Raw genomic sequence first — 27,179 nt, 5'->3', positions numbered from 1 at the left:
TGATAACTTAATTAAATCAATGATAACATTATCATGAACTGTCTTATCACACTGATAAGAAAAGCCACATTTATATTATCACAATTACTGTTTATCTCAAAAAAAAAAAATAAGAGGAAAGCAACTCAAGTGGCGAATTTTATAATTGTTACCTGTTAGCCGTTTTTTTTATAATTCGTGGTAAAAAGAATCAGAAAAACAGGTCAAACCTTAATAGTTTATAATATAGTGAAAATATGTATAAATGTACTACTAATCAAGAAGCATAATTATATAAAATCCGACAAAACCGATGGTTAGATGAATATGAATCATATATATAAATCGGTTAATGTGATTTTAAAAAATAAATTTTTACGTTATGGTGCACCATTCATTATATTGATCGTCGGAGGTTCCTTCGGTCTTAAAGAATTTTCACAGGTTCGATACGACTATCGAAAAGTAAAATTTTTAAGTCCAGAAGAATTGAGGAAACAAGGTATTGAAATGAAACCTCGAGGAAGCGTCACAATAGAGACTGAATATCAAAAGTTATTGGAACAAGTGAACTTGGATGAATATGAAAATAAGAGAATACCGAGGCCACCGGGATACGAAGATTAAAACAAATATATCTGTAACACTTTAGATTTCATATATTTACAAAATGTAGTAGTTGTTTTTTTTAGTTTAACAGTCAATAAACAATTTATTTTTTAATTATGTTTGTTTAACATCAATTGTTCTAGTAAGTTTTAGTAAAGTCATTAACGTAGTATACCTTGCTTGAATCTGTTAAGTAAAAAAAAAATTATTAAAAATACTAGGTATAGTATAATAATAGTTATGGAAAAGATCAATGAAATTCTCACCTCAGAAACTGATCTTTGCGGTATTCGCCTTTTAATTGTTTCTAATAATACTTCAATATCTTCAACACGCTTGCATGTTTGTAAAATAATTTTGTCTTCATCTATTGTCCATTTGTTTTTTGCTTGCTCTTCAAGTAAATCTTTTTTATGTTTTACAATATCCAAATTAATATTTGGTAATTCCTGTATATTATTATCCTGGCTCCTCATTGTGGTATTGTTGTTGGAACTTTTAATCTCTGTTGTACTATATTCAATCTTTGGTTGAATTATAGTAGGTTTATCATCTCTTTTACTTAAATCGACAACATTTAAAACCAAATTTTTTGGTTCATATTCACTCTTACACTTGATTGATTCATAAGTAATTTTTTCGTTACCTGGCGTTTCCAATTTGGAAGGAACATCACATTTTTCAGCATTGTTGTTTGTAGTGTCTGTCGATTGTTTCAACGCTTCTTTGTCATCAGAAAATAAATTTTTTTTGTCTTCTTGACAGTGCTTGTTATTATCACAATCTTCTTGTTTGATTTCATCACTACTTAAATTTCTGTTAATCTCTAAGAAATTATTTATGTTAGTAGTAGTTTCAGTTTTAACTTCCTTTTCAAAAAAATTTGAGTTTACCACAGGTATGTCAAAGTTAATTCTAGTAATTTTATTAACTTCGCTTTCATCCATTAGTCCGTTTTCTTTTATATCGGGTTTTATTATTGTCATTGGTGTGATTGCTACTTTAGAATCAAAATTTGGTATACAAAAAAATACCATTTCGCTGCTATTCAACTGTTCGTTATTTACATGCACAATAGATTTTCCACTTTCGACACACATTTCTTGTTCATCTTTACACTTGGGACTTTCTTCTTTTTTAAATTTTAGTTTTAGAGATTGAACAACTTTAGATTTTTGACGTTTTTTTGGTTTCACATCGATAAGATCTTCTTCAGACTCTGTAACATTTCATTTAATTATCAAAATACATAATTATTATTTGATGAAAAGATGATGTTATAACCTGTTCCTGTGCTGCCCTTGATATCCTCTGCGGAGCCCGGAGAATGGTTTTTTGTCAGAGCTTTTCTACTTTTTTGTTTTACGGTAACACTTTCTTCGGTCTTGTCAAATTTAGATTGTACAACATTTTGATCAGCCCCTTCAAACTTTATTTTGGCGAGTTTTAATCCTTCAGGTGTGTCAAAGTATATGCGTCCTTTAAAAAACTGCAAACAAATCGAGTACGGTACAATTAAAATTAGAATACTAAGAAATAATTCAAATAATTAGTAATTTATGCAAGTTATTACCTTAAGACCACATGATTTGCAATGAGAGTTAACACCATTCTTATGACATCCACAGTGGCAAACATTGAAACATGTAGTATCTTCTGAATCCAATGGATTTATATCTTCACAGTCTATACCGCTATTGATACTCTTGTCAATATCCAAATCTTCCCAGTTGTCGTCAGAAAAAAAGCTATAAATTGTGTACAATTAATTTCAACAGCTTTTTGTAACTTACATTAATGATACATATTATTATTATTTTTCAGTTTTTTTGTTGATGTTTCGCAATCATTGCATGTCCTTCTTTGGAGCGATAGTCACTGTTTTCCTATAGACTTTACTTATAGTATATATAGCATAAGGAAACAGTGACTATCGCTCCGACGATGGACTCTGCAACAATTTGGAAACATCAGCGAAGTATCAAACACATAAATAAATATATTAACATGTTATATTATTTCTGGATAGTAAATACAGTTTTGTTAAATAAGATTTACTTGTGAATAATTTTATGATAAAATGTAGTTTTTTTTTAAATAATTGAAAAAAAAGAAAACTTGTTTTTGTAAGCCCATTTAGTGGCATAGGCTTATTGCAATAACAGTTATTACTAACTAAACCTAACCTAACCGATTGGTATTTATGTAATCGGACAATATTACACATTAATTTAAGGTTTTATTTACTATACCTTTCAGGAGGATGTTCCGATGGAAAAAGTTGGAAAAAACAATCTACCAAAATTGGATTGCTTTTTAGCAAAGGAAGCATAATTAGATGCACTTCTGAAGGTGTTACGTTTTTGGTTTGTGACAAATGATACAAATTGTCCATTATTTTACGAACTTGTGTGGGCTGTTTTTTCATACAAACCTAAAAAGACAATAAATTGAAATATCAATTAATATATTATATATAACATTTAAAGTAAATAATGTAATTACAATCATTCATAATTACGATTTATAAACCAGATATATATATAAAAAAAATGCTAATAATATTTTGTGAAATGTATTTATAATTTATTCCTTAATAACCAATTATCGCGGAATTCTCTTAACCATTTTGAATTATTAACGAACCAAAGACCAATGAAGGATTAATTGTAAAATATTTTTATATCAAGTTTATATGTAAATATTGGAGATATTTCACCTGTAATTTCCTAATAAACTCTTTAATTCTTGTCAATTCTAAATATTCTGAAATTTTTCCAACCGCTAAAGCTTGGCCTGGGAGAAGAAACCCCAAAAACTCATAGGACAAGTCTTCGTTTTTAGAAGTGAATATTTTTATTAATTGTTGATACAACAAATTTATATTGCTACTATCAGCATCATTAAAAGCCGCCAACAGTTTAACAGCTTGATTAAACGATTCTTCATCTAGACGTTCTCGCATTTTTTTCATAAATCCATCAGCATAATCTATAATAATGATAATAAAGAAAAAAAACAATATTATTAATTTAAAAGGTAAACTTTTGCAAGTTTACACACTGTATTGTGTCATAATATATTTTGTTTTTACATTTTATATTTTTAAAAGTATACTTGATAAGTAAAAAATATTATTATTTATTGTATTGGTAACGTATTAATAACAACAATAATAATCGTTAAGCTTTCTTTAAGTTTTCATTTTATTTTATATAGCATCACTACAGTTAATTTTATAATAATATAGTATAATTATACATAAACATTACTAATACGTCACCTTGCGAGTATTGAGAATAAGATTGATCATTTTCAGGAAAGATAGCAGCTAATGCAGTTTCATATTTTTTCTTCTTCTTCATATTGCTTGAACTAATCATGTCATTTTTGCGTTTTGACGACCGCTGATCGGAATCAGAATTATTCTGTAAAATTATAGATATTTATATCATGATTTGCCTACAACAATAGTAATATCATATTTAACATTATATTTTACCTTTTTTATATTTATTTGTTTTATTGACCTGAAATATAATAAAATACATTTAACATGTATAACTTCTCATTTACAATTTTAGTTATACCTTTTATCAGGCCAACAATTGTACACACTTTGAAAAGACTTGATTTAATTTTCAGGTATATTTTATGTTTTACTCATGTCTAGTAAGATATAATATAATTATCATATTTGTAGATAATTTAGGAATCGCACAGTTAGTTTCATAAGAAAAAAATTAAAACCCAAAATAATCTTTGTGTTAGATTTGATTTAGATTATTCAAGTTGCAATTATTACAGGTTAGTTCAATTACCTGTTAGAAAAGTTAACAATGAAGTTAAACCGTATGCTGTTTCTTGGATAAACTATTTGTACAATCTATCATAAACAACATGCATAATTAAAACTTGAAGTGAAGTAGGTATAAGTTGATTACATTATATCTATTCAAAATTATAAGCCCGTAAAATTGTGCCATTATTATAAGTAAAGATTTGGGAAGTAATGTTATTAATTATTTTGACACAGACATCATGAAGTCTATTCTTAAATCTAAGTTAAAAGGTATTAGTTTTACAGCTTTTCATAGTTGTAATACAATTAAGTTGTTTTACTTTAAGTTATCAATTTCAAACATTTTACTTTGTATGTATTTCCGAGTGTACATCTGGTAATTTATGTTCATCCGCATGATCAACTTGACATTGTTCCATTTTTAACAATTATTTATTCAGTTATTATGTAAACCAGTTAAATCTAATGTGAATTGTAAATAATACAAATGTTTATACATTTTAATTTACTCTGTCTACATATATAAATATATATATATTTATTACATTGCTATTTGCTTGTATTTTTTTATGTAATAATAATTTTATTTCGTCAAATGTTTAAGCAAAATACATTACGGTTTATACTTAACAGTTTAGTGAGTTTACACAATAACATAGCGTTGATTGCTGTTGACATAATTTTATCACAGATTTTATCATTTTGTCCTATCATACCTATTCAATTTGACAAATTGCAAAATACTGTTAAATTAAAAATTATCATTATTAAATACAGCTGTTTCGTCCGCCGAGGCCATTTGACAAATGATTATTGTTTCCTTTGAAGAAATTCTCGAGTAGATTGAAGATAGGTGACGATGATAAGAGAAACAATTATTATTCATTCGTATTTCCTAGTTCTGAGTTTTGTCGCCCATTATTTTTCACCTAGTTAAAATACATAAATCGGTGACCATTTTAATGACTTGTGTCATGTGAATCGGGTGTACATTTTTCATTGTACATAAGTTCGTTAGAGTACAGAGTAGCAATCGGATAACTGTTATCCAGTACACAATGCTTAAATCTACTCGTTAGATTTATAAAGAAAGAGAGTAAGTACTTTTGATTATTAGTAATATTAATGAAATGTATGTACATATTATTGTAATGATTTTTAAATTACAAAATTAAATGTGTATTTATCAATATAGAAGTAAACTATCAAACACAATAATTATAAAATAACTAAAGAAAAGAGTCGATTGTCAATTGACTACTTGTTATATTAATTATAATACTAATGTGTGATAGTTGTTTAGTCAAATTATCTCCTAGTTTACAGTGAAATTGTAGATTAATCTTCATTTGTAATTATGTTATTTAAAAATAAAACTCGTAATTGGCTTCAAACTAGGATGTATAAAAAATATCACTGTTAATGCTATTTTATGTCTTCTTTTATTACTTTTTTATATAGAAAAAAAACAATATGGTAGGTTTAATATGTGTTTAACAACATTGCAACTCCCCCAATTTCATATTTAAAATTTGTGGTTTTATCGCATAAATATTCAAATTAGTTATAAATTTTCTATTACTTTTGAAATTAAATGTGTTTTTGTGCTAGTGAGTTTTTTAGTATAGTTTTATAGTTTATAAAATAGATATAGTTTTATATCTAGCCTACAAAACTACATTGTTTACCATTGATATCAATAACACAACAACAAACAAAAGGAATGTTGGGTCTAATTGAGATTGAAGTATTTATTTTTACATATTTTATAAGTTGCCCAATGATTTAAGTAAAATAGTGTGTAGGTAGTTTGTATTTGATAGAAAATAACTTTTTACCGCTAGAGTCTAAAATGTCTTGGTTTTATAAATGCAGCTTTAGCGTTTGCGTGTCTGTCAGATATGTTCAGGCTGGCTGTAGGCGGCAATTTAATGGGCAAATAATTTTTCCGCCAATCCTCTTTAGCAGTGGACTAACCACCCAGAACAGTAAAGGAATTAGTTTAAAAAACTCTGAACTCATTGGAGGAGGCAGCAATGGCTGTACATGAATTATGATACATTATTATCTTGTTAAAGGCATTTTTTTTTTCAAATTTTCAAAGAAATTTCAAAGGGTGGTTGAACCTTAAAACCTCTTGATTACGGCCAGGACTAATAAGTTTTAAAATCTAACCCTAGATATTTGACATGAATATGTGTATTATTATCACACTTCCACGCCAACCTAGAAGTCACTATAGTTTAATACATTACTTAAAATTTCTACTTCTATTTATTGATTGATTATCTTTTTAATTTCTGTAAATACATTTTGTCTTAAGCACTAATGTTTTTCAAACAGTAATTTATTCAGAAGGGTTGAATATGTAAATAAAACCACTCTTCATGGCCTATATTTATCATCCCCTTGTTGAAGAGCGTTTATAGATTATACTTGACCTATATTTTTTATTATAAAGGTCTGTAGGATATAGTATAGACACTACAAAATATGTTCGGTTTTATGTTCTACTTTTTAAAACTTGTTAATAGAGGAAAAAATAGTATTTTAAGAGTCCAACTAATAAAACAATTATCCTAAAGTTACATGAAGAATTCAAAAATATTTCATTGAATATTGTTTTAATTCGGTAGCTATAATGTTTTGTAATAGTAATTGTGTATGTTCAAATATTATAAAGTTGTCTGTAAGTATTCACATGTTATTAATATTTGTATTTATTTATATTTATCATTATTTCCCAAATACAATTATTCTACTGTAATGTATATTATATTAGTACTCATTATCCTTCATAAATAATAAAAGTCTTAATTATTATCTTTTTTTGTGTACATAACATTTAATTTGATAGAAATCAAACTCCAATCTAATTATAAATATAAAGAGACGCTGACTGTTGACTATTGTGTTTGGTTTTATTGACACCAGTGACAAGTAACTCATCATTAAATATTTTAGTATCAATAATAATAATAAGTAAAATTAGATAATTTTTGAGACATATTTATCTAATAACTGATAATATGATATAGCTCATATTGATGGCTTTCCATATAATTTATCAGTTAATTTTTAAAAATAAAAATGTTTTCTTCATCTATTAAAGTTTATGAAATTTGTCGTAATTATTTCTATGAACAAATTGGTGGCTATTCATTATTTCACAACCAAGTGCGTACACATTTTTAATTGTGATTGTAATTATTTATAATACATTATTATAGAAATAATTAGTATACATGTATATTATGTTATCCATTCTAACTGGTGAGTATAGTTATTATGTAATGTTTTTCTAGTATAGAAGAATAAGATTATTGAGACATTAAAACACATTCCATGTGTTAATAACATTAATTTGTATAATCTTATAGTAATGTTGATACATTTAAATCTATTACAAATGAGACACACCTCTTTACACACTCTTGATAAGGAAATCCTATTTAATACTGTTTAAACTCTAACGTCATTCAGGAGGGGTATTCCAATGATCATTTGATATGTTTTTGGTCAACAACAGGTTAATACACCTGTAGTGATAAACTCGTACTACAATTGAATGTGATTAATTTCCAGAGTAAAAAAAAATTTTGAGACGCAATATTTTCTGAACAACCTAACTTTGATATTCTATTAAAAAAAAAACATGTGAAATAATTATTATGCCTAATCTTCAGTGGAAATTTAGGTCTAACCATAGTTCCATAGAGCTTATACCATTGTCACAGAGCTATAACGTAAGCAGAAGTTATGGCAGTATTTTAAGTTATTTTCATTTTTTAAAAAGAATCAATGGCGATGACCAGGTAATTTGACACATTATGTAATTAAATTAAAGAACTCTAATTGCTGCTAAAATTGAAAATTATACATGAAACTACTTTATTTTTAAGAAACATTTATGATGGGTGTTATGGTTTTGTAACACTATCTTACACTTACCTGCAGTGCAAGCGTTTAGATATAGGTTCACTACTTAAGTGTAATGTTTTTAAAATGATTAGTGTCAATAAGACTGAACAATTAAAAGTGTTTTGGCTTATTATCTTATTGATAATAGGTATGCTGATTAAATTATACATCTTTTAATATACATTGGTTAATAGTTTTACAAAAAAATAAAATACCAGGGTATGTATGTTGATTAATTTGTTAGAACATAATATATATCTATTACTTGTGCATTAGAATAATGTAACAACTGAAATATAATTTTTTACTAATGAGTATTCACCTTGACAATTTAAATAAATAAATTTGTTATAAGTACTTGTATACGTGCGTAAGACGAAGTATGAAAAATTGTTATGTGTCAATATTACTGAAAATATTAACCTTTTCTAAATGAAACTACAATTGTAGATTTTACAATTGTCAAAAAACAATTATTAATATTATTCACAGTACATAATATCTACTTCTTAATACAAGTAATTGTATTACATAATAATACTTAGCCGATTTAAATAGTATATTAGTATTAAACTGTTGAAGTGTAAATTTAAAATATTTACATGTGCTTTACTCCACATTAAAATTTCTATTATCAGGTAAACAAAATGTTTTTGAGTTTTATTAAATTATTTATTTATTTTGTTATTATAATTTATATAACATCGAAACACAAAATTGGTTTTTTTAAAGTAGGTTTATTAAAACATAATTTTGTTACTTGATAAGTAGGTACCTACTAATCTACAGAAAGTTTATTTGTGTTATTTACTTTATTTTTTTAGGTATTAAGGTACCTAATGTGAATAATCTTACGCATACTTTTCTAATCACTAATGTTATTTTAACATACCTAACCTAACATTATTGTTGATTTTTAATTGTTTTTCCTATTATTATCTATTAGCATAATATAATAAGTAAAATTCACTCACAATTATAGACTACAGACAAACTTTTTTTTTTTTTAAATTATTCACAACAATTTTTATACAGATCCATTAAAATAACTATGTCAGAACACGAGGATCGTCAGAGTGTACCTGCCAACATACGCTACTCTAGGGGTTTCTCATTTTTACGTTTACAACTGCCAACATCCAATGAGTTTAGTGATTTAAGACGGCCACAAAGATCCCATAGTCAAGGCTTTCTCACTGGTTTGTCCAATCGTTTACCGTCGTTTTCTATAACTGGTCCATTATACGATGATAGTCAATTACCATCTAGTAATACAAGCAAACGATTCAGCTTTGCAAATTTCAGAAAATTTTCATCGGCGGTCAGTAGCACTTATCATTGTGTTATTTTATTACCAACCACACTAAAACACTTGAATTTTGCCACTAATATTGAGTGATATTCAGCAAATAACTGTTATACACTACCAAACAGTATAACATACAATTTTTTTTTTTAATGATGCTGTTTAGATTAGCGCACTGTAGTCTGCAATTAAATCGGCTATTAATACATTGCTCCGAATTTTTTTTAAATTCTCATTAACGTAATAATATGACATAATAATAACAACAAAATATTATTGTGTAAATATTAAGAAATTATAGGAATTAAAGTATAGTTCAATATAAGGTATCACAATTCATATTTAGAAATTGTTATGATACAGTAAAAGTAAAAGATACTAAAATGCCAATTAATTTTGTCTGTTTTTATATATATATATATGTATAAGCTAAGTTTATGCACTTTTAGTGTATTAATTTAGATAAATTTATAACTAGTGGTACAATTAAGAGCATTTAGCTCTCCCTACTAAAATTTTTTTGGATAACTTCTATGGTTCGAATTACGTTGGGCTTAATATTCTCCTTTTAAAAAAAAAACAATTGTGAAGCTAATTATGCCACTGTTTGTTGTCTTTGTTATTGTCTATAGAAAATCAAATTCTATGCAAAAAGGAAATGCTTTTTATGTTATATTTCTGTTTTAATCTAGTAGAGGTTGTTTTGTATGTTAATTAATAATTTGATTAACTTGAGTTGTTTTTTTTTTATTAAAAGAGTACATAATTGTTTGTTCATTATTGTGTCGTTATTGACCATGCTTTATTTTACAGAACTTGCATCCTAGCGATTCAATGGTGTCGTTATGCTACAGAGCTTTGCACAATTATATCTCGGAAAACAATCTAGAAGGTCTTCAAGGATTTCTCGAAAACCGCCGTGTTCTTGTTGATGATCGCGATGATGTAATTATTTTATTTTTTTTTTGCAACTTTTTAATAAAATTGATATTTACAAATTTTTTAAGTATCAGCGTAAACATGCAGTATAGATAGGCAACGCCGGTATATATATTTAACTATTGATTTTTTTTTTAATTCACAATAGTTTAATAACAAAAACTAGAAATGTAGGTAAAAAAGATGTACCCATTTTTACATTTCTAGTAAACTAAGTAACTAAAACTTAGTGTGTTCATTAATATTTTTTTTTTATTATTTCTTTACTAGAATGGTGCTACTGCTCTTCATTATGCTGCGAGTAAAGGGAAATTACAATTTGTACGAGAGTTAATTAATCATGGATCAGACGTTAATATTGAGGATAACGTGAGCATTTTTTAACATAAATGTTTTAATCTGTTTAACCCATTCACTGCTACGACATATTTTGAATATTACACTTGCTAACAATTTGTTTATATTTTGTGACCCGCATATTTCAGGTGTAGCAGTGAAAAGGTTAATACTTAAAAATATAATATCCTTATACAAATTAATTTTATGCAATACTTTTTTTATTAGGATAATTGGACTGCATTAATATGTGCAGCTAAAGAAGGACATACCGATATATGTACAGAACTATTAAGTCATGGAGCCGATATCGAGCACAGAGATATGGTAATATTAAGAATATTATTTACCTTCACTTATTAGTAAAGTTTAGAACAAAAACAAATGTTTTAAAACTTGTAAGACCCTTTGCCACTAAAACTACTCCTTATAATAAGAGTAATAAAGAAAAAGTTTCCACCCCTTAGAGAAATGAGTTTTTGATCTTTTTTTGGTTTTTCAATGTTTATCGGTAGTACTATGTCTAAAAAATATCCCATAAAAATTTGGAACTAATTTGACTATTATTAAAAAATGTATAGTGTAATGTTAAATTGAAAAATATGTACATTTTTGGTTGGATGTATTCATCAATTTTGAATGGGAAAGGATAAACTTTTGTAATTTTTAACCCAATGAAGTACCTTTTAGGTACAATTTATGATCTTTAAACTTTTTACACAAAGAAGTTCAGCAGCTTAAAAGATGTCGTGGGTCTAAACACAAAGTTAAAAACATTTTAAAATCAATACCGTGTCTCTATTATATTTAATATTTATAAATCATTATTTTTATTGTAAATCAAATTATTGATTTTTCTCTTTGAGTTGTATAATAGTTAGTATTTGTTTATACCTAGAAGCCAGCCAACAAGTCATGTTGCAGATAAATATTACACATTTTACCTGTAAATCGTTTGTATGTGTATATGTTTGTAATTTCGTATTTTTCATTAGGGTGGATGGACTTCACTTATATGGTGTAGTTATTGTGGACACACAAATTTGGCCAATGTTTTACTGGACAGAGGAGCTGACATAAATGCTCATGGAAATTTTCACATTACAGCCCTTGTGTGGGCTGCTGGTAGAGGACATACCGAATTAGCTTGCAATTTAATAGCACGCGGAGCTAAGGTCAACGTAGGCGATAAGGTTTGTCTAATTTGTCATTGTTCTATGAGCCATTATGCCATTTACTAACTAGGCCAACAATGTAATCAATTTTTAAAAAAAGGAAATAACATAGTTAATTTTTTAAGTAAAGTTGGCAGTAGAAGTATTCCCTAGTTTACAAATAATAATAATAACAAATAGGGTTCGGGACTAAAGCATTTGCTTATTTTTTTTGGCTTGGAATAAAATCTAGCAATGCTATGAAAATGTATATCATGTTACAACAATTTCAAAAATGAACTTTATAAATGTTTAAACATTTTTCGTTTAATAGTACAATATTCTTTGTAAATGGTTTTTGTAGTCTTAGATAAATAGATATCTATTTTTGCCAAAGGTATCTAGTATGTAATAATACAAAAAAGGAAAAAATGGAAGTTTCAAGGGGATAATCTATTATTTTTTCGTTTCTGGAGTTAAGGGGGAAAGTTAATATTTTGAGCTTTTGTAAGTGTTTAAAGTCCTGAATTCTAGTATTAAATTTAATCTTTTTAAAAAATTCTAATGAAAATTTGTAGTTTTTATTTGAAGACATGTTGACAAATATAAATATTTGTCCGATGTATTGACCATGCCGTTTTTTAGAAAATGTTTTAATCCAGTATTTAAAAAATAAACAACAAAAGTTGAATAAATGCCCTTTTTTTTTTTTGTCATAAACTAGTATGGAACAACTGCATTGGTCTGGGCAAGTCGAAAAGGTGATATCGAACTTGTTGACGCCTTATTGAGAGCTGGAGCCAACGTTGATACTGCTGGAATGGTAAATTAGATAGTTATACTTGATAAAAATTAAATTAACTTTAATGTGTCTTGCGTGTTATTCTATTAGTATTCATGGACTGCATTATTAGTATCAGCTATGGGCAACCATACTGAAGTCGTGAATCTTCTCCTTGAGCGAAAACCTAATGTTAATGCCTTAGATCAAGACGGTTGCACAGCTTTGACAATTGCTTGTAAAGAAGGTTATTACGACATTGCCAATTCCCTTTTAAACTCTGGAGCTTATATTAATATACAGGTCTATAATAATATAAATTTAAATTTCTATATGCTAACAATGAAATAATATTTAGGATCGTAGTTCGGACACTAATTTAATACACGCAGTCAAAGGAGGTCATCGAAATATTGTTGAAGCTCTTTTAAAAAAGTATGCGGATGTCGATGTTATGGGAAAAGTAATACAATTTTATGACATTCATTATTTGTATGTTTTATTTATAAATACTTTATCTGAAATTTAAGGAACGCAAAACAGCTTTGTATATAGCTGTTGAAAAGGGAAATACAGCAATAATAAAGTTATTACTTGGTGCCAATCCAGATTTAGAAATTTCTACAAAAGTAAGTAAATCTTCTAAATAATCAGATGATAAAAATATATTAAACATTTTAAATAAAAACCTATCAATTTATACATTTATATATATATATTAACTTTTTTTTTAATTGTTTCAACTTATTAAAGTTTTAACAAGTACTTTGTATCTTAGAACAAAAAATTAGATATAAATCTTTAAAGGTAACAAAGTATTAATTAAAAAATACTTAGAGTTAAATAAGCATTAGAGCTATTTATTAAACTCTTGAATATTAATTTCAACCACAATTTTTAATTAAGGTCAAATTCCAAACTTTTATGTCTGACTATTTTTTTTTTTTTTTTTATACTAATTTAAATTGTAATAAATAAATTAAACTAAAATGTTTAACTAATTTAATTAACTGTACAATGTAAATCATTATCTTCAAAACTCTAAAGGTTTTATGCAAGGGACAATAAATGTAATTAATTAAATCTATTTGTTCTGATGTTGTTTTAATTTTTTTTGTAATTAGAGTGTAGCGTAAAATGTGTATTTTTCTGAGAAATTTATCCAGACCTCTACCAATATGAATTTTATATTACCATTTCTAACTCACAACATTTTTTTTTTTTTTTTTGTCATAAGGATGGTGATACACCACTGATGCGAGCCGTCAGGAACCGCAATGCTGAAGCTGTTCAACTTTTAATTGAGAAACGTGCTCGAGTATCGGCAACTGACAAACGTGGTGATACTGCACTACATATTGCAATGAGAGCAAGAGCCAGAGGAATTGTAGAAATTTTACTCCGCAATCCAAAAAATAGTCAACTACTGTACAGGCCGAACAGAGCTGGCGAAACACCTTATAATATGGATGTAAATGCCCAAAAGCCTATACTTAGTCAGATTTTTGGCTCACGAAGACTAAACACTAACGAAGACAATGAGAATTTATTAGGCTATGATCTCTACAGCAGTGCATTGGCAGATATGCTAAGCGAACCTACTTTATCAATGCCAATTACTGTTGGACTGTATGCTAAATGGGGTAGTGGCAAATCATTTTTACTAAACAAATTAAGAGGTAATTATATGAAGAGTATACTAATTTTGTAAAATTTTTAGCCTAGCAATAGCATTTTTTTTATGGTTATTTTAATGATTGATAATTTGTTTTGTATTTTGGAGGGATGGATTAATTGCTTATTTAAGTATGATTTAATTTTCAGAGGAAATGAAAAACTTTGCTCATCAATGGACGGATCCATTTTTTCAGTTTCCGTGGTTAATATTAGGCGTTGTTCTTCATTTTAGCTTTATTACTGGTACTGCAGTTGTGGTTTTAACATCGTCTACACTATTGGCAATTGTCGCAACGTTAACTTTATTAGGTGCTGTTTTTGTTTTTCTGGTTATAATCTACTACTGCAGTCACAGGTAGAGTCATATTGTCTAATGTTGGCTAATATATTTATATTACAAATGAATACTTTACATTTTAGGTTAGACTGGGCGTATAATTCAATTAATTATCTAACACAACAAGTAAACACTACTCGAATTATACTACAGATAATATTTTGTCATCCACCTGGCTCAAGCTGGGGTACATCGGTTACAGCACAGCCAATAAGGTATTACAACAACTATAAATTTCACAGTTTATGGTTACTTTTTATTATTATTATTGTTATTTAGTTAACCTTTTCTTGTATTTATTTTCCAGATTTTATTTCACTGACCAAACTAGAGTAAGTAGCACAACACCTGGGGAAAGTACAATCGTTCAAATGATTGGATCACTGTATGATTCAATTGAAAAAGATTTTGGATCAATATCTACTCGTTTATATCGAGCGTTTCGTCCCAAACCTGGTAACATTACTTGGGTTTCCATCGATCAACATATTTTTCTAATAATAAATTTCATTTGACAGTTAAACCGACTTCACCTTGGAAATGGCGCAAATTATGTTGTATGCCGAATATAATATTATTTGAGATGTGTTTTATGTGTGCATTATTAGCAGTACTTGTTGTTGCCATTCATTATGGACAACTTTCTTTTGATGAGTATGTTTTATTTATTAAAGTTAGATTTAAAATGAATCATAATAATTATTCTGTTATTTGTTTCTAGTGGAAATAATTCGTTTGACCAGGCAATTGGTAATGTTATACTGTTTGGTTGTGGAATATTTATTTTATTTCTCTTCATAGGCAATTTGTATACGTTCAGTCAGTTATTACAGTCGTTAGTATTTTCACAACGCAAACAACTAAGAAGAACTACTTCAAAATTAGACACTTTAAAATCTGAAGGATTTATTCAAGCTCTAAGGACCGAAGTAAATTTGATGACTGAAATGGTACGTTTTAGAGTTAAAATTGTATTCAAAGATAAAAACCCTCGTTAAAGTATAATTTTTTTATTTGGTTTTTAAGGTGAGATGTTTGGATGCCTTTACTCAACAACAGACTAGATTGGTAATAATCATCGACGGTCTTGATTCATGCGAACAAGATAAGATATTGCTTTTATTAGATGCTGTACGAATGTTATTTTCTGAACAAAATACACCTTTTATCGTAGTCCTAGCAATCGATCCTCATGCTATTTCTCAGGTTTGATGAGTTTGAAAAGCTAGTTATAAAATACAACATATTTATAATGAAAATTTGTTTCAGGTAATTGAACTTAACAGTCGACGGCTATTGAGCGATGTGAATTTCTCTGGACACGATTATCTACGAAATATGGTACATTTGCCATTCTTTCTTCAAAACTCTGGTTTACGAAAAGTGAAATTGGCTCAAAAATCGTCTCAGTCACACCGAAAGAGCGTTACGAACCAAATGGATGACTGTGGATTAGTGCATTCGGTAAAGCTATAATATTAAATAATATATTTATTAAAACCATATGTTTTGTGGTGGTTGAACAAGTAATATTTTGATTTTATTGAATTTACTTTATTTTGTTCTATTTTTTTTTTTTTAAGGCTTCAACACGAAGATTATCTAGCGAGTCTACAGCACTAAAGCCCTCTATGGGGTCGTCTACCGGACTCAGTAGAAGCAAAGGTAACATAAATTCTACAAGAAGCAAATTAAAATCTAGCGAAAGCATTGCCAGCAGTATAGCGAGCAACATACATAGATTGGGTGGACCACAGGATCTTTCAAAAATACTATTGACCGATGATTATTTTAGCGATGTGAATCCCAGAAGTATGAGACGATTAATGAATATAGTTTATATAACAGGTATTTAAAACAAAAATATTGTCTGAAACCAATGAATAAAAATTCTAGTTTTTGGTTTTGGTTTTTAGGACGTCTATTGAAAGCGTTTCATTTAGAATTTAATTGGTACCATTTAGCCAGCTGGATAAATATAACTGAACAGTGGCCTTATAGAATTTCTTGGATGATAATATTTCATGACACCAACGAAGACACTATCGACGATTCCATGTCATTAAAAACATTATATGAGAAGTATTAAGATTTTTTTTTTCTTTATAATTATAATAATTTACAACTTTGTGTTGACAAATGTTGACAGAGTAAGACGTCAAATACAATTTTCAAAAGACGTGGACACTTTAATTGAAATGGATAAAGACGAAAAAAAATTTGAAATATTCTTAACATTTCACCGAAACACGTTGTTAGTTAGTGACTTACGGATATTTTTGCCATTCACCATTAACTTGGATCCATATTTAAGAAAAATAATTAAAGACGAAATGCAAAATTTTGATGAGTCTTCACTCCTTAGTGGGATTTGTAGACCTAATATAACACAAAATGATTTCCAATCCCGTAGAATAAATAATCAACTGATTAGGAAACAAGTTAGCATCTTATATTTATTATGTGTTTAAATCATCATTTAGATAAACATAAGAGCTAATAACAAAATATTTGATTTTAGAAATCTGGAGCTAGGTCTGCCAGTCAACCGGATAATACTTCACAACAAACTAGTATGATGTTAAACGAACAATATTCATCATTTTGGAACCAATCAATGCCCAATCGATGGCCTTCGACTTTTGAAGAATTACCGAGTCATCAAAATTTACCACCTTCTTCTTTATCTGTAAAACAAAAATTTAATTAATTTTTTTTTTTTGTAAAAATAATTATTTTAATTTCTTTTTTTTTCTAGGATGAGTTAACTAACGTTAAACTATCGTCGTCTAGTGTGGACGATATGTGTAAGTTGTTAACTAGGATTAAAGACTTGCAAGAATCAAACATTCCAAAGTATATGCAAATAATAAAAGACAATAATCTTACGGGTTGTGTACTTTTACATTGCAAGTTGGACGATTTAAAAAATGTAACTATATTGTTTTATTATATATTTAAAAATTAATAAAATAACTGATTAGGAAAATTATCTTGCTGCTTGAATCTGGATGGGGGACCAATATTATGGCCTTACCGCAGGTAGTGCAACCTATGGGCAACAATAAACATTTTTAAGTGTCAAAAAATCCAGCATGTTTATATTTTCATTAAAAATTAACCTCTAGAAACTATAGATACGAACATTAGTCTGATTTTATCCATTGACGGGATATAAAATTCTCCTATAATAATACTTCAAGGCACCCAATAAGGACTGTGACTGTTTTACCAGATTGGAAAATGATTAATCGGTTATCAAACCATAACTCTTCAAACAGTAGATTTATCAATAGTAAAATAATTTATTTTTTGATTGTTTAAAAAGTATTGGTATTAGGTGTAAAATCTAGGTAATCAACAGTTGTAGTGTAATCAGTAATCGGTTATACTACGATTAATCGATTAGTTTTTTATGAAATAAAGTTTAGAAAATCTACTTTTTTTTAAACCATGAAATTAATCAAAATAATCAATTTATATGAATTTTGTTTGTTTGAAAAAATCTCACATTTCTGAGTTAATTTCAGTAGATTTATTAATTTTACATAATAATATGGTGTTCGAGCGGTAACAGAAAGCTAGTACAATAGTTTAAAAAAAAAAAAATTAAGCAGTTTACATTTAATGTATAAAACATCAACAAAATTTCAATATGTTCTGTTGTTTTTTAAGAGTTTGAGACCTCCTCACATGTCCATAAAAAAAAAAATTATAATTAGGAAAGGATATTTGAGAGAGTCTAAAACTCTTGAAAATGACCCATGCATTTATTTGTATTCGTGTTTTAATACTAAATTAAAGATCTAAAATGTATTTTTATTAAGATAAATGTGTGAATAATTGTCTCACAAATTAACACAGATAATTTGATATATTTAATATACTTTCCAGGTGTTGAAAATGAATTTTGGCGATTGGGAATTGTTTCGTATTGTTCTAATGGCCTTACGCGAAAAAGAATATTTTATTAACAATGATATTACTTACAATACTAGTTTCAAACATGCAAGATCGAACAGTTCAAAATCTCAAATACTCGATAGAAGAGGTATTCTTTATAATTGTTTATTTCTTAACAGTCTAGATAACAAAAGTTAACCAATAAACATTTTTAAAAATTTTTTTAATAAAATTATTTTCTTTTCTTATTTAGGTTCTGCCCATAACAATAGTTGTACTCAAGCTACAGCCATGAATGAAAAAGATAGTAAAACCGCTAAGGTTTCATCGGTCGAAAAGCAAGTAAGTTAAAATTGCATTGTATAATTGTTTATAGTGAATGGCGAAAATCCTTATCACTTCACTATAAACAAAATACATGGTCATTATTTAAAAACATTATTTCTAAATTTAATTTGTGTTTTTTTTCGACCTAGACATACACTCAAGTACAACAGCGATACACTTTTTGTCTTGTTGCTGTTGTTATTATTTATTTATTTTAATCCTTTACTAAACTTTTATTCTACACTATATACTCTATTCAGACGAAACGTACACCAAGATCTCGGTGGCGACAATTTAATCTAACACAGTATCGACCAATCGGTTAAAACTTAAATAGACTTTGCTTAGATCTTGGTGTACACTTATGGAAACTACTTAAATAATAAGAAAAAATACGATAAAAAAAAATAGGTGACTCTGGAAGAGCAAATGATTTGTGGTGCATTACAAACTCTTAATGAAGAAGCGTGTGAAGACGTTTTGGAAGAATCCGAAGAACAGGGTACGATTGCAACGGCTACTTATTTGCAAGTACCTCATCAGCCAATCGACATAATTACAGGTGAGCAGACGGAACTGCTAAGTCAAAATGGACTCATGCATAATAATAGTTATAAAGCAGGAGAGGTCAAACCATTTGTAGTTGTAGATATGGAAGAAACTTCCGATGCATTGTATAGTAATGACAAGGTGCACGGTGAACATTCTTGAGCATGAATGCATGATATTATTAATTTGTTATTTTCATCAATCATCATAATATTGCTATTTATTATACTTTTTTAAATATTTATCGACCTATTTATAGGAAATGTTTGCAATCGGTAGTTACAGGAGTATGTTTACGTCATTTTTTTTATTATAGTTTTATGTATAGTTTGCATAAAAATATTTATTTACTATAAATAATTTATAACTAAGTTTTCATTTGTGTAAAATAAAAAAAATGAGTTTTATTATAATTATTAAACTGTTTGTTTTAAAATACAACAGTTCAGGATAATAAAGCAGTAAACTTTTATGTGTTAAGTTATAATTTTTATAGTAGCACGATCTGTATTTGGTCCACAAAACGGGCAAGCTCAAATTTAAATAGGCAATTTGCACCTTACAATAACTTTTAATATAGTTTTCTTTTTTTACAAGGGAGTAAATTTTAAAAAAAAATGTAATTAAATCAATAATTAAACATTTGTAACACATTTGGCCAATCAGTTCTGTAAGATGTACAAAAATCTAAAATAATCATGCACGGTATTCTTCATGGTATGTATTATTTTTTACAATCAACTAACATTTAACATTTGTAAACTTTGGGTTAAGTAATTCATAGGAGGGAAACGTAAACATGTTATTTATTTAAGGGCAAAATATTTGAAGAAAAACCATAATTAAGTATGACAATTTATTTAAAGATAAATGACAATTATTAATATTTGCATATTACATTATAAAAAAAAATAGGAAAATATAACTCGATTTTAAAAATTAAAATAAGAAATTGCCTTTTTCAACATTTTAGAGGAGGCGTTAAGTTTAAGGGGAAAAAATGAATAATTGTTATTTGTTTGACTTTAATATTTAGATTTTCTTAATTTTTTTATATGATCGCTCTTTCCATTTCCTTTTAATAAAACTGTGCACATTGTAAAGTAGTTAAGGTAAATCTTAGACCAGATTTACATTGGTCTAAGATTTAACTTAACTACATTACTACATTTAATATTTATTTTTAATTATTAAATTACATGCAGTAGTAAATATGAAATATTTCTTATGTTTGTTTATTGGCCAAGACTGAAGATACTGCGTTATATTTCATATTTATCTACATATTTTGATAGTAATGGTATTTTTGGGCAAAGTATCAAGCGCATGTATACATCATCGTTCCTAATCAATGTCATCTCATATTTAAAATAATATGAAATAGCTTTAAGGTCTTATACTTTAATTTAAAAGTAGTATTAATGTCCCAAATCTCGAATAAAACATTTTTTTTCTCTTGCAGCTTAACGTAGAAAAAGGTTTTTTACATTTTATTGTGTTTGAATATATGTATTTTTTTTTTAGTTGCTTAAGTTGTTTTTGTTCTAAATAATTGACATATTGTAAAATCATTAGTTTTATCTGCGGTAATTGTTAAGCTATTATAATGCAAACATTTACAACAACAAAGCTGACATATTTTTACGTTCAAATTGTTATCGACTAAAAATTAGGGGAAAATAATGTACTAACATTATATGTGGTAAATCGGTGGTACAAGTATCTATCACCGATTACCAAAAAACCTTTTAATTGGAACAGTCCATAAACACTACTACCAGGCTATTAAAGGTAATAACTAATCAAATAAAATAGGTAATAATTGAGTATAGTTGTGTCTAATGTAATTTCAGTTTAACATATTATATATATATATATATATATCCGTTGTTAAAAAATGCCATTATTCCTTTCATTTGGGTTTATTAGTTTATATTGGAGCAGAATGTCAATAACAATTTCACAATTATTACTCGTCTTTGTGACATTTAATGACTAATTTAACCACACAATAAGTAGGTAGGTATCTTTATGAATTTTTTATTGTACTATATAACAATTTAGTTATATTACCTGCACCTACTGTACGATATTACATTATAAAAACTAATTATGTATTGTTTTTACATAAATTGAGTTTAAATATTATTTTCAACTCAATTCTGTTTTCTAATCTAGTTTTCAGGTACAGTAAATTTACATTGGTCAGTTAAAAATGTATTACCATTATACAAGTATAGTATACCTATAATACCGGATACCTGCTATCCCGAATACAATATTGTAATAGAAGTCTAAATTATATACCTATACACTTTTATTTTAATAGTTTCAATCGCGTAGCAATTAGTTATGATTGTTGTGTAGTTCATTGCAATATCTACTTTGTAACCAAAAGTATGAATACATAGGTCTACGATATCCATATTTAACCATAACGTCCAACTCTTTACAAATGTTAAATAAAAATAGACACATTCATCATTAATAATTACCAATTCATGAATATCGTGATATCTATTATAATATACTTATAAAATACATAACATGTAAATAACACAATTTTCAGCAAGAACTTGACTTAAAGTTAAAATTTATCATTTACTAAGTCAAGTATTTTACAGTTTCAAAAAAAAAAAAAAAATTCGAGTGTCTGTACATAGATATTAATTATGTATTGTAAAACAGTACAGTTAATTAAATGTCATACAGTAACACTCTTGTGTTTTATCTTTCAATTGTAAATTTACAGTCAGATAAACTAACAGGTACTTTCCAGATACGGCATACTCAATTGGCCGTGAAAAATAGTTGCTCTTAAATACATGAGCACCGCAGAATACAATGGTTTACAAATATTTTGACGTCTAAGCAGATTACAAAAAATAAATAATAGAGACATGTTAATGTTTTAAAAACATTGTAATTTATAACGTAAAGAATATTAAACAGGTTAAGCACTGTTACTACCTGTACGTATGTACCTATATGGAACAATTATTATTATTTAGTACTCGAGATGTACCTATTTATTTTTCAAACAATTTACCTAATGACTAGTATTGAAATTATTCTGATGTTGAAAGTTTCAGACAAAAGTCATTTTATGTAACCGTACTCGGGTAGTGCCCGTAGACATACTAATTCAAGGCTGTTTCTAATTAAATTTTTTATTAGCTGGATACAAATAAGTCTCTTTTTATCTTATCCTGCTTATTGTTGTAACTATGTTTTAATAAAAAAATAAATATATATCTATCATAAAAATAAATTTGTAAATACTCTGTTACAAAGTATAGGTACATACAAACAAATAAATAAAGTTTATAGGTTAATTAATTATGGAATAAATGGAACGACCATTAAAATATTAACCTTTTAAGTTTTTAATTTTGTTCTAAAACAAAAAATATAGATAAACAGCCAAACTAAAATGACTTGTACACCTAATACATTTTTAATGTATCCGGTGATAAAAAATGATTTGTTTAAAATTTAAATATGCGTTTATTGTTGTTAAATATTACATACAAATCCAATTATAGGATTCATTTAGCATATATTCTGAGGTCAAAAAGAACAAGTATATGTAACAAATCCGGGGTAACTTAATCTCAAATGTTTTAATATCCCACAACAACTAAATATAATTATAATAATGAATAATATATTTGACCCACTTAGGTACTTAAGTATTTCTGTGTTGCATATAACAATAATAGTCTTTTAAACGATACTTATTGTTAGTAAATATAATATGATAATGTATAAAGTCCGAGAGACCCGAAATTAAATAATTTCTAATTATTGTGTATATATAGAAATTATGTCACTTCATGTATGCACGTTGTTATTCTAAATAATTATTTGATACTTTAAAACTACATAGTAAGTATATTCAATAAAATATATTGAGAAAATTCTATAATATTTTATACTAATAATGATTCCATAATATGGTATGCAATTTCTAGCATTGCATGTTTGCTTTTTTTTTAGATTGAACATGACATATATTAACAAGGCTTTCAAAATTTCATAGCTCTTTTTGTCACCAATAAAATCATTTAAAGATCAATCACAATTAAATACTATTTTTTTTTAATGTCAGTTTTGTAGAGTATAACTTCCAAAAGTCTAAAATAGTAACCCATATATTTAATTGAGATATTTAAACGACATAATGACTGGTTGATAACCAATTGATATTATATTAGATACTTTTTGAATTAGTTATCGGTATTATTAAAGTTAACATGTGTTCCTATCTAGTACAAATTGAAGTTTGAGAATTATTTATTATAATAATGATTTGAAATTAACCAGAACACAGAACATTTACATGACATGTTGAAAGACTTGTATATATTAAATTGTAATGTGTGCAGTCTGTAGTTTATTAAAGTTTTGTTTATTTAAGGAAAAAGAAATTGGTAGACTCCTAGAACAATATTGTATAATGTTGAATGTAGAATTATTTGTTTGCTTCAGGCTTTTATTCTGTTCTTTATAATTCGTATAATTGTATATAAGTTTCATAATTGTATGAATTTTATTAAAAACTTAAAAATATCACGGTAGTGCCTACTACCAATTTATTACATTATGAGTTTGTTAAAAACCATTAAATTCATTTACTTTTTCTTATTGGTATTTAACATTTTCAACTGTCTTAAGGCTTTACACTTTATTAACAACATTTTTTAATGATATTTAATGCATACGATCTCCAATATGGTGATCGCTGGTTTTCAACTTCTGTAGCATTTAAGGACTTCCTATACGTCTAGATCGAATTCGTGAAAATAGTCTAACAATTTATGTTCGTTTACAAACCCCGAATAGTTTATTTAACATTGCATGAAGTGTATAATAAAATACATACGTGTTGTGTTATAAACCATTTGATTTATGTATAGGTGATGGGTCAGTATGCAGTACGACTTCAAGCACAGATAATGGAGGGGACATTGATGCATTTTTACTTCAAGTAAGAAAATTTGTTTTAATCGCTTTTATTAAATATTTTGACTTAGCATTTTTTATAGCACATGTAATATTACTAAATAAATTCAATAATTAACTCAAAAATGAATACATTTTACAGAGTTCGCCCCATCATGGCGTCATTCAGTATCCGGGACTGCAATACGATGGAATTTGTTCAGCTCCAACTAATTCATTGAATAATACGCCAATCCTATCAAGAAAAAGTCTTGCCGAATACAAAGCAAGTCCACAAATATTTATATACCATTGAGATTGTAGAAATAAGTAAAAACTAAACATGCTATTTTGTATTTTAGGCTTGTGTCATAACTACGGCAAATGAAAAAAATGGGAAACCGTTTTCACTAAAATCCATCAAAAGACCAGCATCGCTAGTTATGAATAGGTTAGACGATACGGAGGGTGTACTGGAAATAAAAAACCCAACCCAAGTGCGTTTTAGTCCTGCCGAAGATAAACAACATAAAGTAAAGGGTTATTTATGTAAACAATGTATTTTTTACAACTAAATGCATTTTAATGTTTAGACTAGCAGTGTAATAAAGCAAGGTATTGCGGGATCAGTCGGTATGTTGAGTTGTTTAGTGGCCAGCACTAGTTGGATACAACCTCCGGCTGTGACAATTTCCCCGGTTTGTAGCCATGAAAAACTGCCAACAAGTTCTTCACAAGAAATTAACACTTCTGCAGTGTGTGCAGCTGGAAGTAGCGATGACGAAAGCACTCCTTTAGTGTCGGATATGTCTTCCCCGCAGTCTGATCATGTACAATCAAACACAGATAGGTATGTCATAAATAGAAATATTTTTAAATTTCTATCGATCTTACAAAATAATTTATACACAGTTGGAGATAAAGCTGGGTTGAAATCGAATCCAGATAACTCAACATTGAGTCCCTGTGTTTTTATTTTTTTTTATTACTATTTAATACAAACAATTTCAAAGATTAAAAGATATTAAGATTTATTATTCATAAAAAAATAAAATGTTGGAACAATGATTTAGTATAAACCTATTTATAATCCAAATTGTCTATGTTAATATTTTATTTTATTTATATCTTTTTGAGAATAGTTGCACGTTTTGATATGAATTTTTTGTGTTAAAGTCGCCCAGAAATAGTCTCACGCTGCGCACTGAGCAACTTGAATGTCCTCAACCGTACTAAAGAGTTATAGTTTTAATTATAAAATTCCTCTTCTACTCATCAAATGATTTTCACATTTATATTTTACCATTTCTTTACATTAATTAAATATTTATAAATTTGTCAGTTATGTTTACTATGTAATTACTACAGTATAATATTGTACAATATTTTTTAAACAATAGAAATTTGTATTTTAGATCCGATAAAGTGTATACATTCAATGGCATGTTTTACAAGGAAAACTCGCAACATTCATTGACGTCTCAGTTGTCGTCAAAAAGTACAGAGTCTTTACAGTTAAGATCTGAAGGAGGTGGATGTTCTTTCGACGAGAACGTAGATTATCCACGTAACGCCAATGTTCTTCAATCGGTGTCCAGACGAGTATCAGTCGACAGTAATGATAGCAGTGTAGGTCATTCGTACGAATGGACTGATCCCGAGACTATGGTGTAACATTTGTGTCTTGTGTTTTTTACCAGTAAATCTTTTAACTTTTTAACCGTAGTAAAGATATCGTACATAGTATTTTATATTTTGTCTACACGACAAATACTGTTCTTAAACCAACTATAATTTTTGTTATAAACAAAAAGTTGTTTATTTTAAGTGTAAGTTTAAGAGTTTAGCTTTTACGTAACATACGCCTTTGTGATACTAACTTCTTACCTTTAACATTTATTCACTTAGTTATTCCTACGCAATATTATCCTTATAACTATTTTACCATTGTATTCCCACCTTTTTTTTTGCTTTGTAGTTTTACTTATTTGATGTACTTAAAAGTGTACGTAGTTTTTTTTTTAAAAACATGCAAATTATATTATGTAGTTATTATAAATAAGGTCAGTCACATATATTAATTAGATAATACCTATATTATTCTCTATTATCGGAAATTCAATTTATCAATAAATGGAGAGGCTCACAGTTGGGGAACTTTTCTGTCCTATTAGTATGTTTTTCATACACTGTAATATTATTTCTCGTAAGCAATGTTTTTGTTATGAAAAAAGTGTGTCAAAAATTGTTTGATATGTACATCTTTTCTAAAAAAAACATTCCCTCTTCCATATTGAAATCTTCCGTCCGTTTGCTTCTAGCAGTATTGTATTTTTCTTTTACTTATTACTTATAATATATAACCCCAAATTTTGTACGCCCGCTGAAAACTATAAAAAAAACTTTTTTGGTTGTACTATTTTTTTTTTTTTACAAATGCCGATAATGACTTTTTTTGTCAACTCTATGTATACTGGGATAGATTATTAAAACAAATTGTGATACGAAACTACATAAGAGCCATTATTAGGAACTTATTTTTTAACTTATTTTGTTGAAGTCATAGAATAAAATTATATTACTTCTTCGATTTTAACTATGTGAAGCAATAAATT

General features: G+C 27.5%; 3 protein-coding genes across 9 annotated transcripts; 2 read left to right on the top strand and 1 right to left on the bottom strand.

Annotated features, from left to right (window-relative positions):
* The first annotated feature begins 116 nt into the window (after positions 1-116).
* Positions 117-703, top strand: LOC126844269 (cytochrome c oxidase assembly protein COX16 homolog, mitochondrial). The gene has a single exon (XM_050582335.1). It carries the CDS (start codon positions 301-303, stop codon positions 604-606), a length of 306 nt encoding a protein of 101 aa, XP_050438292.1. The 5' UTR covers positions 117-300; the 3' UTR covers positions 607-703.
* On the bottom strand, positions 633-5,423 carry LOC126844250 (uncharacterized). Of its 3 annotated transcripts, none has more exons than XM_050582298.1 (10): positions 4,936-5,423; positions 4,739-4,852; positions 4,091-4,118; positions 3,872-4,016; positions 3,308-3,579; positions 2,841-3,022; positions 2,162-2,336; positions 1,873-2,077; positions 855-1,807; positions 633-774 (listed from the first exon to the last, which is right to left on the bottom strand). In XM_050582298.1, exons 2-10 carry the CDS (start codon positions 4,807-4,809, stop codon positions 703-705), a joined length of 2,103 nt encoding a protein of 700 aa, XP_050438255.1. In that variant the 5' UTR covers positions 4,810-4,852; positions 4,936-5,423; the 3' UTR covers positions 633-702. The 3 variants fall into 3 exon arrangements, with proteins under 3 accessions (XP_050438255.1, XP_050438264.1, XP_050438246.1); XM_050582307.1 differs by adding an exon at positions 4,179-4,257 and having other exon boundaries at positions 4,739-5,419; XM_050582289.1 differs by having other exon boundaries at positions 4,739-5,423.
* On the top strand, positions 5,181-27,179 carry LOC126844213 (kinase D-interacting substrate of 220 kDa B). 5 transcript variants are annotated; one of them, XM_050582204.1, is made up of 31 exons: positions 5,181-5,486; positions 9,347-9,632; positions 10,431-10,562; positions 10,827-10,925; positions 11,121-11,219; positions 11,888-12,085; positions 12,771-12,869; positions 12,939-13,130; positions 13,186-13,290; positions 13,358-13,456; positions 14,065-14,506; positions 14,652-14,859; positions 14,925-15,056; positions 15,149-15,297; positions 15,360-15,495; positions 15,563-15,791; positions 15,868-16,047; positions 16,111-16,305; positions 16,425-16,689; positions 16,758-16,923; positions 16,991-17,282; positions 17,363-17,530; positions 17,600-17,773; positions 18,736-18,892; positions 18,998-19,086; positions 19,483-19,633; positions 24,540-24,610; positions 24,728-24,850; positions 24,927-25,097; positions 25,158-25,414; positions 25,980-27,179. In XM_050582204.1, exons 2-31 carry the CDS (start codon positions 9,363-9,365, stop codon positions 26,236-26,238), a joined length of 5,307 nt encoding a protein of 1,768 aa, XP_050438161.1. In that variant the 5' UTR covers positions 5,181-5,486; positions 9,347-9,362; the 3' UTR covers positions 26,239-27,179. The 5 variants fall into 5 exon arrangements, with proteins under 5 accessions (XP_050438161.1, XP_050438191.1, XP_050438181.1 ...); XM_050582234.1 differs by lacking the exon at positions 9,347-9,632 and having other exon boundaries at positions 25,980-27,178; XM_050582224.1 differs by lacking the exons at positions 5,181-5,486; positions 9,347-9,632 and adding an exon at positions 7,466-7,567.

This window comes from Adelges cooleyi, unplaced genomic scaffold (genome assembly GCF_023614345.1).
Source record: "Adelges cooleyi isolate 19-005CV unplaced genomic scaffold, UGA_ACOO_1.1 ACOO_flye_CR_arks_rails_tigmint_CR_PRNA_108, whole genome shotgun sequence".
NCBI lineage: Eukaryota > Metazoa > Arthropoda > Insecta > Hemiptera > Adelgidae > Adelges > Adelges cooleyi.
Note: the sequence above shows the minus strand (reverse complement) of the source record. Positions and strands in the feature narration are given on the sequence as shown.

What these genes read in the sequence shown, in the direction of transcription:
- LOC126844269 (XM_050582335.1), top strand. Translation starts at nt 301, where the DNA reads ATGAATATGAATCATATATATAAATCGGTTAATGTGATTTTAAAAAAT.
- LOC126844250 (XM_050582289.1), bottom strand. Translation starts at nt 4,809, where the DNA reads ATGGAACAATGTCAAGTTGATCATGCGGATGAACATAAATTACCAGAT. An exon ending in CACTCGGAAATACATACAAA is followed by an intron (nt 4,119 to 4,738) that starts GTAAAATGTTTG and finishes ATTATATTTCAG; the next exon opens with GTCAATAAAACAAATAAATA. An exon ending in CAAGGGCAGCACAGGAACAG is followed by an intron (nt 1,808 to 1,872) that starts GTTATAACATCA and finishes GAAATGTTACAG; the next exon opens with AGTCTGAAGAAGATCTTATC.
- LOC126844213 (XM_050582204.1), top strand. Translation starts at nt 9,363, where the DNA reads ATGTCAGAACACGAGGATCGTCAGAGTGTACCTGCCAACATACGCTAC. An exon ending in TTGTTGATGATCGCGATGAT is followed by an intron (nt 10,563 to 10,826) that starts GTAATTATTTTA and finishes TTTCTTTACTAG; the next exon opens with AATGGTGCTACTGCTCTTCA. An exon ending in TTAAAAACATTATATGAGAA is followed by an intron (nt 16,924 to 16,990) that starts GTATTAAGATTT and finishes AAATGTTGACAG; the next exon opens with AGTAAGACGTCAAATACAAT.